Source organism: Pantherophis guttatus, chromosome 1, assembly GCF_059756535.1.
Source record: "Pantherophis guttatus breed Tessera chromosome 1, ASM5975653v1, whole genome shotgun sequence".
In the NCBI taxonomy this organism is placed as follows: Eukaryota; Metazoa; Chordata; class Lepidosauria; order Squamata; family Colubridae; genus Pantherophis; species Pantherophis guttatus.
Window position 1 is genome coordinate 70,093,392 of NC_142063.1, and position 16,315 is coordinate 70,109,706.

The 16,315-nt window shown below is 35.8% G+C and overlaps 2 protein-coding genes across 6 annotated transcripts in view; one reads left to right on the plus strand and one right to left on the minus strand.

The window, feature by feature from the left end:
• Window positions 1–4,124, plus strand: part of CAPN3 (calpain 3) — a 31,411-nt gene extending 27,287 nt beyond the window's left edge. Inside the window, exons 22-23 of one of the 2 annotated variants that reach the window (XM_087882227.1) lie at window positions 535–593; window positions 2,739–3,310. In XM_087882227.1, the coding sequence (XP_087738353.1) occupies window positions 535–593; window positions 2,739–2,765 (86 nt within the window). In that variant the 3' untranslated portion in view covers window positions 2,766–3,310. Of the gene's footprint in view, window positions 1–534; window positions 594–2,738 lie in introns of both variants that reach the window. The other variant, XM_060687493.2, reaches the window with a different exon arrangement.
• Window positions 4,125–4,534: 410 nt separating this feature from the next.
• Window positions 4,535–16,315, minus strand: part of ZNF106 (zinc finger protein 106) — a 41,532-nt gene continuing 29,751 nt past the window's right edge. For all 4 annotated transcript variants that reach the window (XM_034417765.3, XM_060687491.2, XM_060687492.2 and 1 more), the window contains 8 exons: window positions 16,048–16,164; window positions 15,350–15,541; window positions 14,600–14,662; window positions 13,261–13,380; window positions 12,110–12,181; window positions 10,407–10,478; window positions 8,677–8,823; window positions 4,535–7,863 (listed from right to left, as the gene is read on the minus strand). In XM_034417765.3, the coding sequence (XP_034273656.2) occupies window positions 7,807–7,863; window positions 8,677–8,823; window positions 10,407–10,478; window positions 12,110–12,181; window positions 13,261–13,380; window positions 14,600–14,662; window positions 15,350–15,541; window positions 16,048–16,164 (840 nt within the window). In that variant the 3' untranslated portion in view covers window positions 4,535–7,806. The remainder of the gene's footprint in view (window positions 7,864–8,676; window positions 8,824–10,406; window positions 10,479–12,109; window positions 12,182–13,260; window positions 13,381–14,599; window positions 14,663–15,349; window positions 15,542–16,047; window positions 16,165–16,315) is intronic.

The window sequence follows — 16,315 nt, forward strand, 5'->3', positions numbered from 1 at the left end:
CCTGTCCTAAAGTAAAGATTTTCTAGTCTCTTTAGCTACCTTAGCTCTTGCAGCATGAATATTACCTGGCAGTATTTGCAGAAACAGATAGCATTTCATTAGATTATTTTTTTTTATATCATTTATATAAGCATCTACCTCACAAGCAAGTGACCCTGGGTGGCATACAATAAAATTGTTATTGCCTGCTTCATGGAAAGGCTGATTCTTTGGTCAAATTGAAATGCTCGAGTCCCATTATGGCCTCTTTAAACTGAGTCCATGTTATCCACAGGAGAGATCTACTTGTCTAAATTGATTTTTTTTCTCAAATCTCAAAGTGTCGAAAGCACTAATACAAATACAGCTCATGGTTGATGGCTATGTAATTCTGATATATAAGTTAAACTATCTGACTGAATGGTATACAGAAGCTAGGAATTTCCCATTAATATTTAAATGATAAAGTTTACAATATTGGGAACAAATAGTGGTTCTAATATTTTGTATATACTATTCCAATTTCTTGGCTTCCTTATGTTTCTCTCATGTTAGGTGCATTCCAAGCCTTTGATAAAGATGGAGATGGCATTATTAAACTGAACGTCTTAGAGGTAACTATTGATGTATTTACTTAAACTCTGATAAGCATGCCACTTTGAGTAGTTTACAAAAAAGAATGTCCATAGTATAATAATTAAAAATTCATAACAAATGTTTAAATTTTTTTAAAACCAGAAAACAAAAAATTGTCTTAGAAAAACAAACTCTCTGAAAGCAGTTCATCTTAACTTTCTTCCCAAAGACCAACACAGAGCAAATCTAATATCTGCTGATAAACTATTCCACAATAGAGACATATCAGAGAAGCATTTTCTCCCCCTTCTCTTAGTCTTTATGAACTCCAAAGGGTAAGGAACAGTTTTTCCCAAGTTGTTCACATTTAGCGGGTCAATTATTGAAGGAGCTAGAGTTGCTCATTCATATGTGATAATCCATGTAAGACTTCACAAGTCAAAATCAGTGCTTAAATTGCCCCCTATTGGCAGCCAATGCAGAGCTCATAACACAGATGAAAAACATTCATGGTATCTAGTGATAGTTAGCACACGTCACTGCATTCTTATTCATTGTGGGTTCCTTGTTGCCTTTAAAAACAGCCCTGTGTAGAGCATAATGCAATAGTCCAACTGGGTTTGAATAAGAATATGAGTTAGTATTGAATAAAAATATGAGTTATTATTTCTAGGACCTTGGGTAGGGTCACAAGTGATACATCAGCCATAGCTAGGCAAAATTCCTGGTCCGCAGTTATCCAGGACGACTTGAGAACTTGTTGTCTTACAGGAAGAGAAAGACAATACTAAACCATGATGCCCAAACAGAAGCTCCAGGTTCCTTGGGTTCAATTGTTTCTCCTCAGTCATACCCTATTGTTCTTTTGGTGTGTTTCTTCAAGATTTGGACTGTTTCTTTTGTTATGAAGTGTCATACTCAGAAAATAGCACACTCAATATCTTTAGACCACAAGTACTTTCTTTCCTCAAGAGTTTATTCATATTATTGATTTGGGCAATAAGTAATCACGGGCATGTATATTATCTAGGATAAAATATGCTTTCACTTAGCTTATCTAATATAGGGGACTCCGTTTCCTTGCAGTTGCCTTGCCTTCACAATGTTTTATTTACAATACAAAAGTTTGCTGTTATTGGCAATTTTTCCTAATAAAAAGAATTCATTAGAGAAAAATCTGATTGGCCAATGGATTTTCCCATTCCTTTTGACTTCTTGCACTTCCCCAAATCTTTTCAAGGAAGTAGAAATTATAAGGAAGTAGAAATCACTCAGTAGAGCTACAAAGATTCTGCCAAATGTCCTTGCCTGCTTTTGGGAACCTTCATCATAGCAGAAAAGTGCTTTTTGGAACCGTAGAGTCATACTTAGTTTCTTAATAAAGGAACCCATTTTAAAAGTTGTTTCACTTTACATTGCTGCTGTAAAGTGCATAAAAGGCAAAACAGTTTAAGCATGGTACTCATGTGGTTTTCAGTACAAGTTCAAGAATATCTGTTTCAAAAAGCAGATGTATTAGGTTTATTCTATTGTGAAGGTCCATTATCTACTACTAGCTCAAATGCTTTAGATGAATTAAGGAGATAAATGGAAAATCAGTGGATAAAACAGGATTTAACATAGAAGTTTAAGTATTCCAAAACTATCTACATTTACCTGTAGGCTAGTCTTTGAGTTCTGAACTTAGCAAGACTTATTTAGTATATCTAACGTTGGGCTATATATGTGTCTGAAATCATTTCAAAGATTATTCTGCTGATAGTGACAACTTAATTTAGCTTTAATAGTGCATATTATAATTTATTTTCAAGATAGGGAAAAATAAATGTATTGTGTTTTCAATGTTCATAAGAGTTCTAATCCAACTTTGTGATAGAGTACAAGCTTGAAGAATGAACTCATTTCTAATTGAGCTATGAATTAGAAAGGAAATACAGCCTTGCAAATGCAGTGTCATTGTAAGGTTTAATACACATGGAAATCCTTATTTGGACATAAGTATCTCTTGAGTATGGGAATAGGAGTCAAACAATTTTATAGTCTGATGCTGAAAATGTTCAGTTTGTATGTTAAGTCAATTTCTTTACTGGGTTAAGGGGATTTGCACAAATCACATACTGTAGTTTTGTTCTGCATATTAAAGAAATGCCTATTATCTTACAATACTCATTTTCTACTTCCAGTGGCTACAGCTCACCATGTATGCCTGATTATCACTCATTTTGCACCTTCTCTTGGATTATTGACTTAATCAGCCAAAATTCAAGTTACAAGATACTGATCTCTTGCACATCTCCCTCTTAAAAATTACATGGAAAGGAAGTGTAAATTCAGCAGATTTGTCCAAGGAAACATCTTATGGAGAAGTAACAAAAGCAATGAAGCATGTTGTACACAAGAAGGGAATCTGCTCTCCTGATGGCATCAACTCTAGATGCATGAGCTTCGTTGCAAATCAAAATTATTGTTCTTATTTTGAAACAGCACCTCTTCTTACCAACTGAGATATTTAGCGGGCAGCAGAACAATTTATTCATATTAAACACTACAAATTGCCAAAATGCGGTTCATCTGATTGTAATTCAACTTATTTGAAAATAACGACTTAAAATATTTAACTATCTAAATTATTTTCATATAATTTTGTTATATGTTTAATTAATCATTATTCCTGTAGCCAAAGCTTCCTACAATTAGGCCCGGCAACAGAATATATCTATGTACACAAATGAAGTATTAAAAAGGATGTATCAAATGACAAGATAGATGGCTAAATATTGTGGCTGAACTATAGGTAGTCCTTGACCATTCATTTATAGCAACCACTTGAAGTACAACAGCACTGGGGAAAAAAGTGACTTTCAACAGGCCTAGCACTTAAGACTATTGCACCACCACCCAAAATCATGTTTTCACAATTTGGGTGCTTGGCAACTGGCATCTATTTACAATGGTTGCAGTGTCCTGGAGTCATGTGATCGCTGTTTGCGGCCTTCCCAGCCAGCTTCTAAGAAGCTAAGTCAATAGGAAGCTGGGTTCGCTTAACAACCATGTGATTCACTTAGCTACAGTGACTAGCTCAACAACTGTGCACAGTGGTCATAAAATCAGGTGCGACTCACTTAACACCATCTCACTTAGCAATAGAAATTCTAGTCCCAATTACAGTTGTTAAGTCGAGGGGCTACCTGCAATTAATTTTGTTCCTAGGCTGCAGGGAAAACATTTTAGCTAAATTATAAGTTTGTTCTGGCTGCAACAAACTGACATATTCAGCAAGTCTGGGTTCTCTTACGGTAGAACTTTTATAGAAATCTGTATTGACATATAAACAAGACTTCTTTTATAAGACATTTTGCACATAGGATTAACTGTGATCTAGTGCTATGACTACATTTGTTTAGAAACTGTATTCCTTATGCCATTTTTAAAAATGCCATGCAAGCAATGGTTCCATTGCTGGGGATAATATGGCAAAAGTTGCATAATAAATAAATGAGACCTCTTTCACTGGATCTGCTGTGTTAAAATTACAAAACAAAATAAAAAAAAAACCCTGTGAAAAAGTGCTACTTGTAGATGTCCAGTTTCTTTTTTAACAGATGCTTGTATGGATTTGTAAAGACGATTGCTATCCAATATTTTTGCTTATGTTTGGAATTGTGGCTTTGGGAAGTTGACCTTTGAAGTGTGTGGAGCAGCTAGGTATAAACAGTGAAACAGGCTTCATACTAGAGGGTTTTTTTTTTCTTTTTTCTTTTGCTATACTTTAATTTAGAGGCCAGAGCTTGAACCTCAGCAATTTTAAGACATATGGACTTCAACTCCCAGAATTCCTCATGGCTGACTGGGGAACCTTTTTAAAGTTACCAAGGCTGAGAAGCACATAACCTTAACCCATTTTTTTCCTCAAAAGTAAATGACATATTTAAATTATTTAGTAAAATCTGAAGAAAATAAATAGACCACACCACATCTCTCTTGGGATAAAGTAAATTTATTTTGTTTTCTTTTTGCTGTTTATCTTATCTAATTCACAGCTTTGTAGCAAAAAAGGAAAGACTAAATCATTCACTGAAACAAACTGAAAAAAGATGTTAGTTAAACAGTTATAGCATAGTAGGTATGCTATTTTCCCACCTGGTATTTTTGCAATTACAGGAATCTGTTCATGCCTTAAATGATGTGTTGCTTTAGACCTTCTAGCTGCATTAATGCACAGTACTATGTGGAGCACCTGCTTATATGTTCTGTGGAAACCGTTCCTCACAAACTATAGATTATCTAGGAAACTCAGTGTTTAGAGCAAGTTAGCTGCTGGCTGCCCGAATACTAATTCTTAATGTATCTGTCTTTAACATATTTGCGCTATGAAACACATATCCCCAACTTGCATTTAAAAAGAAGATAAAATGTCATGTTAGATATATTATATCTAATGTCATTAGAATGCAGTCCAGACTTTTTAAGATGGGTGCTTTGCTACTTTATTAAGATGTTGTAGCTTTTATGTTTCAATCCACCGTAGCCCAGGTAGTGTCTCAAAGGGCAAATAGAAGCTGGGATACTTGCAAGTGTTCTGTTATTTAATGGGACAAAAATGCAACCAGCTACCAAATACCTGAATTCTACAGCAGCTGAAAAACACAACAGTCCTCCACAGCAGAACAATTAATGTAAAGAAACACATTCACCACACACACACACACACACACAAACACAAAACTTAATGGCATTTTAAAAACGCACACCTCTTATACTGAAGAAATATGTTGGCATGCAGTCCAAATACATTGCATATGCAACCTGCAACAACTTACTCAGACATCAGCCAGCACGCAAAACTAAACACTTCCCACACATTTCAATAATGCACTCTGCGATTCACTCTGGCAACTTCATTTCTATCTCCTTTTTTTCAAAATAAATATTTTCTAAAGATAAAGTTAATATATTTGTGAAAATAAGACAAAAACCTGCAACTTTCCAGAATGTGACAATCTTCAAAGTACGCAATCTTGATGCATCTGCCTTACCATTCTATCCATAATCAGCAAACTCCATTTTGCCCTCTTTGCACCAAGATTTCTAGAGCAACCTAAAGGAGCATGCTTACATTTCCAACTAAAGAGGTATAAGTACAGAAAACAACCTCAAACCAAACAAATAACCTGAATCGCAAGAGAACAACATTTCAATTCCACATGAGAGAACTGTGGAGTTTCAGCACAACACACGGAAGGAGGAGGAGTTTAACTTTCTGAGGCATGTAGCCTCATTTGCAATGATTCTTCTCATTAAGAAAAACATATATTATAGAACAAACTAATAATAAAACTTGGCCACGCTTTTATTGCTGAACAAGTTTTAATACAAATTTTGAAAGCATCCCAAAACACACTCATCCTAAATGTACATGCGCACACACCCAAACATACATACAGTCCTAAACAGTAAGATACACAAATAAGTAGTCCAAGTTATAAATTGCAATTACTGATGTCAAGACATTTAAATTATTGCATATCAAGGCACTATCCTCTTCCAGTTAAAATACTGAAAAATTAAAATCCTTGAAGAGGATGCAAATTAAAATTCACGCATTCACATAACTAATAACGCACTCCATATATTTTTCTTCACAAAAATACTTCCTACCTCTGTAATTTAACTTCAAACACATTCAATTAAGAATGAGCTATATTTTAAAATGTCATTCAATATTCAGCTGTCTACAAAATGAAAGTTTTTGCAGCCTTTCAAATAAGCATTTGAGGGTTTCCTTTAGCTTGTTTGATTTCAGCTCTCAACAATGTCATGAAAAGAGGAGGCACTATTGCCCAGAAATCACACACAGGCTACAGAAGATGTTTAACAATAGAAGTGAATTGTTCATTTTTGTTCTTCTAATATGTATATATTGTCTGGTGTAGTTAAGCTCACAGTCAGATACTGCTAGACTAATAATGAGGTTTTTAGCTTTTCTATGGAAGAAAAACCAGAACTGATGTCACAAACAGTAGATGAAATCTAAATAGGGAACCACTTTCTGAATACCGCAAATTGCAGCACCAAAACTTTCCCAGACAGCACTGACCATATACACATTTCTTTCTCAAACACATATGCTATTATTCTTTCAATTCTTACATTTGTCACACTGCTTGGTTTTGCTCCCTTAAATGACAGCACAAAATACATGCAAAATTCTCAGCTTCTGCTTGGGTTTTAAATCTTTCCAGTTTGTGCCCAACAGCTTTTTAACTTGCAATTATAGGAACTGAAATTTAGTCAGTTGGTGTGAAACAACATGGTTATCAAAAACACAGGATTCTCACAGGCTTAGCTGGATGAAGCAAGTAAAAATATGTAAAAGTTCACTTACTTCAAATGCCAGAATGGTCATAACTTAAAATTCTCAGAATCGAAAAAATAGTCCCAATATTGTGGCAAGAGAGCACTAGGTATAAACCTAACCAAAAATGTTTAATATAAGTTATATTTACTGGTGTTTGTATTATGGTGCCTGGAACTCTTAAAATAACCGGGAAATAATAGTATGTTTAAGAAACAGGTATTCTGCTGTCTTAACAGTATGTTCTCTGCCACCCTAACATTCTTTGGAGCCAAAGCAGACCCATAAAATCAAGTAAAATTGTGATTAATTGTGTAAATTTCAAATTTTAAACTGAAGCCACAATATAAAGTAACTCAAACAGTGAGCCAATTGTTCATTCCCACAGCAAAATATCTCAAAGACTTCAGTAAGAAAAAAAATAAGGAATTCAACAATCAGGTGGTATTTCTAGCCTGAGTTCAATAATGTTTTGATTAATATTAAAATAATCCAAAACCAGAAACATACATTAACAGGGGATCCTACATATAACATGAAAACTGATGGTTAAAACACTTATATGTAGGGTCCCAAATTAAGTATAAAACATTACTCTGAATACCAAGTAATAGATAAGCACACTGCACTTATTTGCACAATGTAAGTAAGAGGGAAGGTAGATTTTCCCCCTAAAAAGTGAATGGTATAAACAGTTATTTGGCATGACTCTGTCATTCCTTCCTTTACAGAGCTGCGAATAGATTCTGTCTCTGTAGACAAAACAGAAAAAGGCATGTGTTCTTTTTGCACTCCAATGATGAAACAGGAGGAAAAAGAAAAGAATGAGGTGGACAAGGCATGTAAAATTACTTGTGTATAAAAAAATACTTCCCAATATGGGAGGTTGAAAAATGTCATGAGTCAATCTTGCTATCATCCTCTGCATGCTTCTCAATATGTCCGACTGCATCCTAGAGGCAGAAAGGAAACAGGATTGATTTCAATTAGCTCAGATTTTTATACTTCAATGACCGATAAAAAAAATTAAGCATATCAATGATACATTCCAGGCCAGGGTACATCCAAGATTTGAGGCAGCACTAGTCAGAGTTCAAATGTTCTTATTAAACTTCCTACATTTTTAAGTTTTAACCAGCAAGTTAAAAGCATCCTCATACTTTTACTGGCCAGCTTTAGCTTTGATTTGATTGGTTTTTGTGAAATGTTGTACGATATGTTCAGTAGTTGTTTAGTGAACCCTTTGGTACAATAATGTATGTATATCACCAATATGTAAGTAATATTTATGATAGAAAAACATCTTATAAGGCAATCCGATGAAGGGCTGAGAAGAATAAGTGATGATAGAATGAATGCTGCTGGGCTCACAAGGAAAGAACAGAACAAACGGGGAAAGAGGGGGAATCTGAAGGGAAAATAAATATGTCAACAGCTAATACACTTTTTAATACTTCTATAATCTGCAGGGAATAGGAGAATTGTAGATCAAGACCCTTAAATGGGTCTCTTTTCCAGTTACTACTATTAAAGAACCAATAGCAGAATAACAAGGGCCCCAGACATTTTCTGTCACTATATCAGGAATAGAATTTCCTCTCACTTTACGACACAGTGGCAGCAGGACTGCCAATTAATTGGGCACCTTTTTGTTCTTAAAAGACATATTAAAGTTTTTGTAGATTGCTCTCTTCCCAAGCTACAAGAACTACACTCCAAATAATTCCTTTATCTTTCATCTTTTATCCAATTTCTTTGCTACATACCTGTTTGGAACTTTTCCTGGAGGTGAAGAATGCATCACAATTCTTCCAGCGGCACTTCAGAGTTTGAAAATTCGGATTTGTGTGGTCATTTAACAAATGCTGTTTCAAGTGGTCCACAACTCCAAATATAAGTGAACATCCATGCCACTGATAAGCAAAGTAAACAAAACTGTTAGAGGGAATGGCTGAAAGCTAGTGGAGACGTTAACAATGGAACCATTTTTCTGCAGTTCATAAATGTAAGAAAGAGAAAATACTGAACTAGAGGAAACTTAATTAGCTTGATTTAGTAAAAGCTAACTCTGTAAAACCATAACATGGTACATTCATTCATTTTTGTCCACAGCACTCCCTTCAGAAATTTTTCTCAGCATCAATTCTGAAATAAGTTGGATTGAGAGAAAAGTGGCTGACCCCAAATCATCCAAGGAGTTCCCAAGGTCTCCTGGATTTTATAATACCTTAACCACTATACTGCACAGCTCTGTAGAGAGATTTTCAATCCTCCATTGACACTGCAAGTATGAATAGGACTGAAATAACCAAAACTGTAAAGACCACTTCAATCCACCTCTAGGAAAAAGAAAGGAGTCAAATGATAAACTTGAAGTTTTTGGTTGTTTGAAAGATATACTGACATTTGTAGTCTTGAATTTTTTGAACAGAAACCTGTCAGCAATTGTGCCAAGTTTGTTTCATCCCCCTAGGACACTACAGCCAAGGTCTTTGCACCTTTCATCCAAACAGAAAAAGCACTTCATGCAATCTGCTCCAGAATACAGCATTACATGAAGGAACTATGACAGGGGTCCCCAAACTTGGCAGCTTTAAGACTTGTGGACTTCAACTCTCAGAATTCTCCAGCCATCATAGCTGGCTGGAGAATTCTGGGAGTTGAAGTCCACAAGTCTTAAAGCTGCCAAGTTTGAAGATCTCTGAACTATGATGTTCCTCATGCTGAAGGTGGGAGAGAACTGAGTGACCAATTTCTTGTCTTCTCAAAGCACCCATATTAACATAAGGATTGCTTGAAGGGGACGGAGACCAGCTCCTGCTTTTTCAATTTACCACACCACACCTGGTTTGTCTCTCTTAAGAATACTTTGATTACTTAAAGTACCAGAAGCTCTACATTTGTCCAGAGGATTCTACCAAGAAGAGTGTTGTCATTATAGTGACTTCACAACATATACATTGTCTGAAAACTATGCTTTTCTTGCCCTGACAGGGGAGAATCATGAAGAGAGTCCTGTTTCCAACAGCTTTCCTTGGGGTACAAATGGAGGACATCTAGGGATGGGCAGGTGGCCCTTGGCATCTTTCTAAGCCCACCCCCGCAAAGAATATTTAGAATGGCCGGAGTCAATATTTTCAGCCATTCTTAAGCGAAGACTAAACTTAAGGGTTTAAAAACTATTTGAGATTTATCTGGAATCTGGAATGAACTAATTGCTTTCCATAGTAGGTAAAGAATTTGATTCAAACTTGGCTTAGAGAGTTGATTTATGATGTCTTGATACCTTATGCCGAGCCTACCTTTTAAATGAACAAATCAATCAGCCAAATTCGTTATAGTTACCCAACTGCAATTTTAACTGTTTCAACTATTTGGTTTTGTTGACATTTTTATCCTATTTATGTTACATTTTTTGTGGATTCAACAGGTTTCAAATATTACGAACAACTACATGAATTTTAGAGTCTAAAGAGCAAAAGTGTTTTTTCTTTACCCAACAACGATAGTTCTGCATCAGGTTAAGCCGCACTGCTTGGATACTACCATCATAGCAACCTGTGTAGATCTGAAAAGAGGAAAAAAAGAATTCTAGAATTAAAAGAATAAAAGGACATGAATATACCAAATGCAGTAGCCACTGGTACTATGTTTAAAATTCTACTATGATTAGAATATTTATTTTCTGTACAGTAGCTTATATATTTTAGTGATAGAAAAGCAAAATGTTGAAATTAATTCTATACACTCCTTTATCACTCAGTTCATAATGGTTGGATTAAGGGAAACAATTCAATTAGTATATTGTATACTGAACACATAAAAAACCTTTTAGTATGAAGTTTTTTTAAAAAAAATCTTGAGATATCAATAACAGCAAAACAGCTAGTACATGTAGGAACACAAAACCTAAGGATGAACTGTAAAACTATTCTGCAAAAGAAATCAGTAGTAATGTTTAGAAAATGTACATTAATATGCAACCAAAGAATGCAGGATCATTAATTGAATAAAGTCCTCAGTTACACTATAGAGTTATTAAATTCTGTAACTAAACAAGTGGTTTAACAGTATAAACATCATTAAGTGTTTGAGTGGTTATAGTCTGCCCCTGGGAAATAATTTTTGCATGACGTCAATAGGATAACAAAATATAATGATGCCATTCAGGCTATGGAGACAATCTTTGTTAAATGCCCAATTAAAAATTAAAAAAAATAGACACACATATGCCCAGAAACCTTACCTAGTTATTTAGACTGTTGGTTGAGCTAGAGTTGCTATGCTTTTCAGATTTCAGTTGGTTTAGGCATCTCAAATGTTAATGTTTATTCAAAAGTTACCTGATGCTTTTCACAGATTGAAAAGAGTTGGGTAAAATTGTATTATTTTATCACAGTTTAGTTGTTTTTACAAACAATCCAACTGGGATACTTTATAATAATAGCAATAGCACTTAAGACTTATATACCGCCACAGTGCTTTACAGCCCCTCTAAGCAGTTCACAGAGATAGCATATTGCCCCCAAGAATCTGGGTCCTCATTTTACCGACCTTGTAAGGATGGAAGGCTGAGTCAACCTGAGCCAGTCAGGATTGAGGAACTGAACTCCTGGCAATGTGAGCAGTTAGCCTGCAATCCTGCATTCTTACCACTGTGCCACCATGCAGGAAAACAGGAGTACCAAATTTACATAAATAATACTAAATACTCTCCAGATTTTCTGGACTCCCACAATCCCTTACCCCTGGCCATCTTGTAAGAGCAGATAAAGAGTTTGGAGTCCAATCCAACTACAGGGCATCAGATCTTCTGATCTGTGGATTTACTTATGTCTTTTGTTAGAGCCTGGCTAGAATCCAAAATAATCCTCTTTATGCATATAGAGAAGTGGTGATGATTAGTTTGGTGGTGATGTTCTTAAATATAAGATACAAATGCCTGTTATCTTCCCCCAGGTGACAGGTGCTCCTTATGGGGTGCTCTAGTGGGTTTGCGGACATCTGGCTCTTTGGATACAGCTTCTAACAAATTCATAATTGCTTCACAGTCCTATTTCCCAACCAGAGGGAACCAAGCATGAAGTAACTTGCAAAACACTATCTACAAAGCAAGCAAGAATAATGATCTAATTCTGGATAGCCATAATCATAAGAGGAAAATCCCTAATATTATGGAAAGGGAAAACAAAGTGTTACCATGCTCTTATGAATGGTCATGCACATAATCATATCCGAATGTCCTCCATAGACTTGTAAACGATCGTGAGACTTGGTGGAAAAGAGGGGAAAAAACAAAGAAAACTTGTTAGACGTGTAATAAACAAATAAGTATATAGCTAAAGATTTAGTTACAGTAAACTGTATGTAAACAATGTAAGAAAAAAAAAACCAACCTGCTTCTTTGTCCCACAATACTAGTTCACTTATTTTAAATACTCATTCCCAGTCATAGACTCTCCCAGATGAAAAGTTATTAAACAGAAAAAGTCATGTATTTATCTAAATAACCTCACATGCTTTCAAAATGTATGGCAGGCAATGTACATAACCTAGGGCAGTGATGGCTAATCTTTGCCAGACCGAGTGTCCAAAGTGCACACGCATGCACGCACTAATGCGTGAATGTGTGCCCGAACCCCCCAAATGCAATGTGTGCCCAGTCCCTACGCCCCACCCCCACGCATACAGGTGCCCTGCACATGTGCGCGTCTCGGCAGAGCTGAGCTGGGGCGATGGCTCTCATGCCCACAGAGAGGGCGCTGCGTGCCACCTTTGGCACATTTGCCATAGGTTTGCCATCACAGACCTAGGGCTTTCACCACAACACTGTTATCTCATGGCAAGTAAGTTTAGCAGGCAAAATGGACAATCCAGCAGCTATTCTTCCTAGAGAAAATTAGATCCTGAAGTCTCTGCAACTCCTACAGGAGATAAATGATAGATAGATGATAGATAGATAGATAGATAGATAGATAGATAGATAGATAGATAGATAGATAGATAGATAGATAGATAGATAGATAGATAGAAGGATGGATGGACGGATGGACAGATAGAATTCTTTATCGGCCAAGTGTGATTGGACACAAAAGGAATTTGTCTTTGGTGCATACAAAGATACTTTCGTTAAGAATCATAAAATACCACACTTAATGACAGTCATAGGGTACAAATAAGCAATCAAATCATTTAAAACCCCAATTCAGACCTAAAAGAATTGCATCAAATTAGATCTCATGAAATATTTGAAGATGAATACACCACTTGGGATCAAAGAAAAACAAAGGATATCATTTACAAAGATAATGATCACATTCCACTTAAAATAAAATCAGCTAGATTTTTACCTGCAACTCATATACTCGAACACACTTGTCTAAACAGGCTGTTACCATCACTTTTCCCAGGATGTTCACAACAGTTACTGCATGGTTATGCCCCTTGTATATCCGTACCAGCTCCCCAGTCTGCAACAAGATCATCAGGATAAATGGGTATGCACAGAGAAAAAAAAAATTAATTGTTTCTACTAGATTCTTATAGACACCTTCCTTTTAAGAAAAAAATCTTAAAGAGGATATGTTTCTTCTTTAATTTGTACTGTTAATAAAGTGAGCATTGTAAGAAAGATTGTTAACTGTCTAGCATGAACAACACTTTCATACGGCTTTCATATGGGATCAATCTTTATGTATTTTGTGTAAAAGCTTATCCTTATCCACCATCATTCACAAGAAATAAAAAGATGCATCTGAGAATTGGTATTCTTCTCTTCTCTCTCTTCTCTTCTCTTCTCTTCCTATTCCTATTCATTTATTGAATTTGTATGCGCCCCTCACTCTACCAAGCAACTCTGGGTGGTTTACAATGTCATAATTAACAGAATAAAACAATTACAGGATTAAAACATTAAAGCATCATAGTAAAAACTAATATATTAAAATTATTATTAAAATGGATAAAAAGAACCAATGCATAGTTGGAGTGGAGGTGAGGTCTTGTATTAGTCTACTAGCCTTCTCCAAAATGGGATGCCCCTATCAGGGTCCCAAGTCAGTTGGCAATGCCAAGTTTTCAGGCTCTTTCAGAAGGGCAAGAAGGTGGGGGCAGATCTCAGCTCAAGGGGCATGACATTCTGCAACAGAAAGGCTCTTTTCCATTATCCTGCCAGTCACAGTTCCTTGGCTGACAAGATCCAGAGCATGCCCCTTCTGCCTCCCGGATTGCTTGTGAGTTGCCTGGGACTCACTTAATGACCCTGTGATCCTCACTTAATGATGGCAATAAGGAGTGTTGCTGGGATTGTTGTCATTATATGTTGTGATGTACTTTATGACTGCGTTTAGTGATAAGAATACCAGTCTCAATTACTGTTTCCACATATTTACTGAAGATGAAACAGGGCTAATAGCATATTTTTAACTGGCACGATTGTCTAGTCAAATAAAAGTGCATGAAACTTTCCTAAAGCAACTAATTTTTCTATTTCTCAGAACATCTACAGTCAAGATTCAGGTTTAAGTATTAGGTATTTTTCTCTGTGAACACTTGTTTAAAATTGAATTAAATTTATGTAAATGAATTAGCAACACTAATTTAGCAGTAAATTATTTTGTTAGAAGCAAAAGAAGTATGAAGCATTTCATATTTCACAGATTAAAATGAAATGACCTTTGAATAACTTACATGTATGTTGTGGGCATGGACAGATTGGTCACTGGAACCACTGAAAACCAGATCATTCACAACCTTGGAAGATAAAGCCAACAGCCAGATTACATACAATATTTAACCAGAAATACTTCATTCCTTACCAGTTCTCACGTTTAATTGTCACATTTATTTATTTAGCGTATGGCTGGTCACACACAGTATTAAAACAGTTCATTTTTACAGGTTAAAAACAATTAAAACAATAAAAAAAGCAGTAAGAAAACCTAAAAGGAAAACATAAATAACATTTCAAAGTTTAATGTCGAGTTTGAAGATCCAGTCAGTAGTAGTAGTAGTAGTCAGTAGTCAATAATTGTCACAATATAATTACAATGAATGAATCACCTCTAGAGAATGAATTACAAGGCCAGTCTGAGCACCAGCTGCTACAGAACTGCATTAGATGCAACCGAATTACCTACAGACCTAGTCAATACCACATCTCAAGTCCAGCTGTGCTTCAAAATTACTATTATCTATTACAAGGAAGGGGTTTTTTACATCTCCAACTAATTGATCTGCAGAGCATCAAGCAAGGCCTCCCTCCGAAAATCCCACATCCTCTCCCAGCTGACATATATAAGATGTCTCTCATCTTACACCTCCTCAGAACTGAGGAAATAGCATCAAGCAAAAAAAAAAAAAATGGAATTTTATTTACAAGTTATGAATTGTTTCAAATGGCTGCATTTCAATAAAAGGTCTTCTTTTCAAAGTACTTGCCTTCATACACAATACTGTTTTGCTATGACCTTCAAGGGTTCGGAGCAGCAGTCCATTTCGGGCATCCCGCACACTAATTGTACAATCGTAGGATCCCACAATCAGTAGTCGTCGTGCCCCTTCTTGAGCTGTAGCCAGGCAGCTAATCGCCCTAGGACCATGACACTCAAAAGTATCAAGTTGTCGGTTGTTCTTGGGGAAAAGAAAATACAACCCAAACACACGTTATGGTCACAATTATTTCCTTCCACATCCAAAAGCACTAAATTCTTCTCCTTCTAATTATTTGAATGCCTTCTCACAAATTCTAGATTCCCATATAACTGGACTTGTAAAACAATGCTTTTTTTTCATTAAGAAACAGTGTTGTTTACTTTTTAATGGAGTGAATTTCTTTAAGATATGCTCTGCTCCATTGCAAATACTTACCTAATTTTAATTTTGAACAGAAAAATAATTCAAAGAAACAGATAAGGGGGCATGGACTCCTTTCCCAGTAACTACTCCCCCAGGCATATTTTAGTCTTATGTCTGATTGTGCTTATGCATCAACTAACCTCTAACTGTGCCCAGGTAGATCTTCCCCTTATTTCTTTATGCAAGTCGAACTTCAAACATTATTTGTCCTTTTCAGGTATCACACAATATATTAGCCTTTCTTCTGGGAGATTAGCAATGTTTACATCTCTTATACTGACCTTTATATTAAAAGTGACCACATTTCCATTTGCAAGGCCGGCGTAAAGGATCCTCCATCTACTGTGCAGGCAAAGCACACGGTCATCCAGTTTAAATTGATCAATAAGTTCTCTTGTCTAGTAAGGAAGAAAAAGTAGGATTTACTAAACTCATAGTAAATAGCCTTAACAAGCTTTGAAAGCATATTATTTAGGAAACTCTTGTACATTAAGAAAACCTAAACTGATACATGTACTATAAAGGTTAAAGGAAAGTTTCATTTATGTA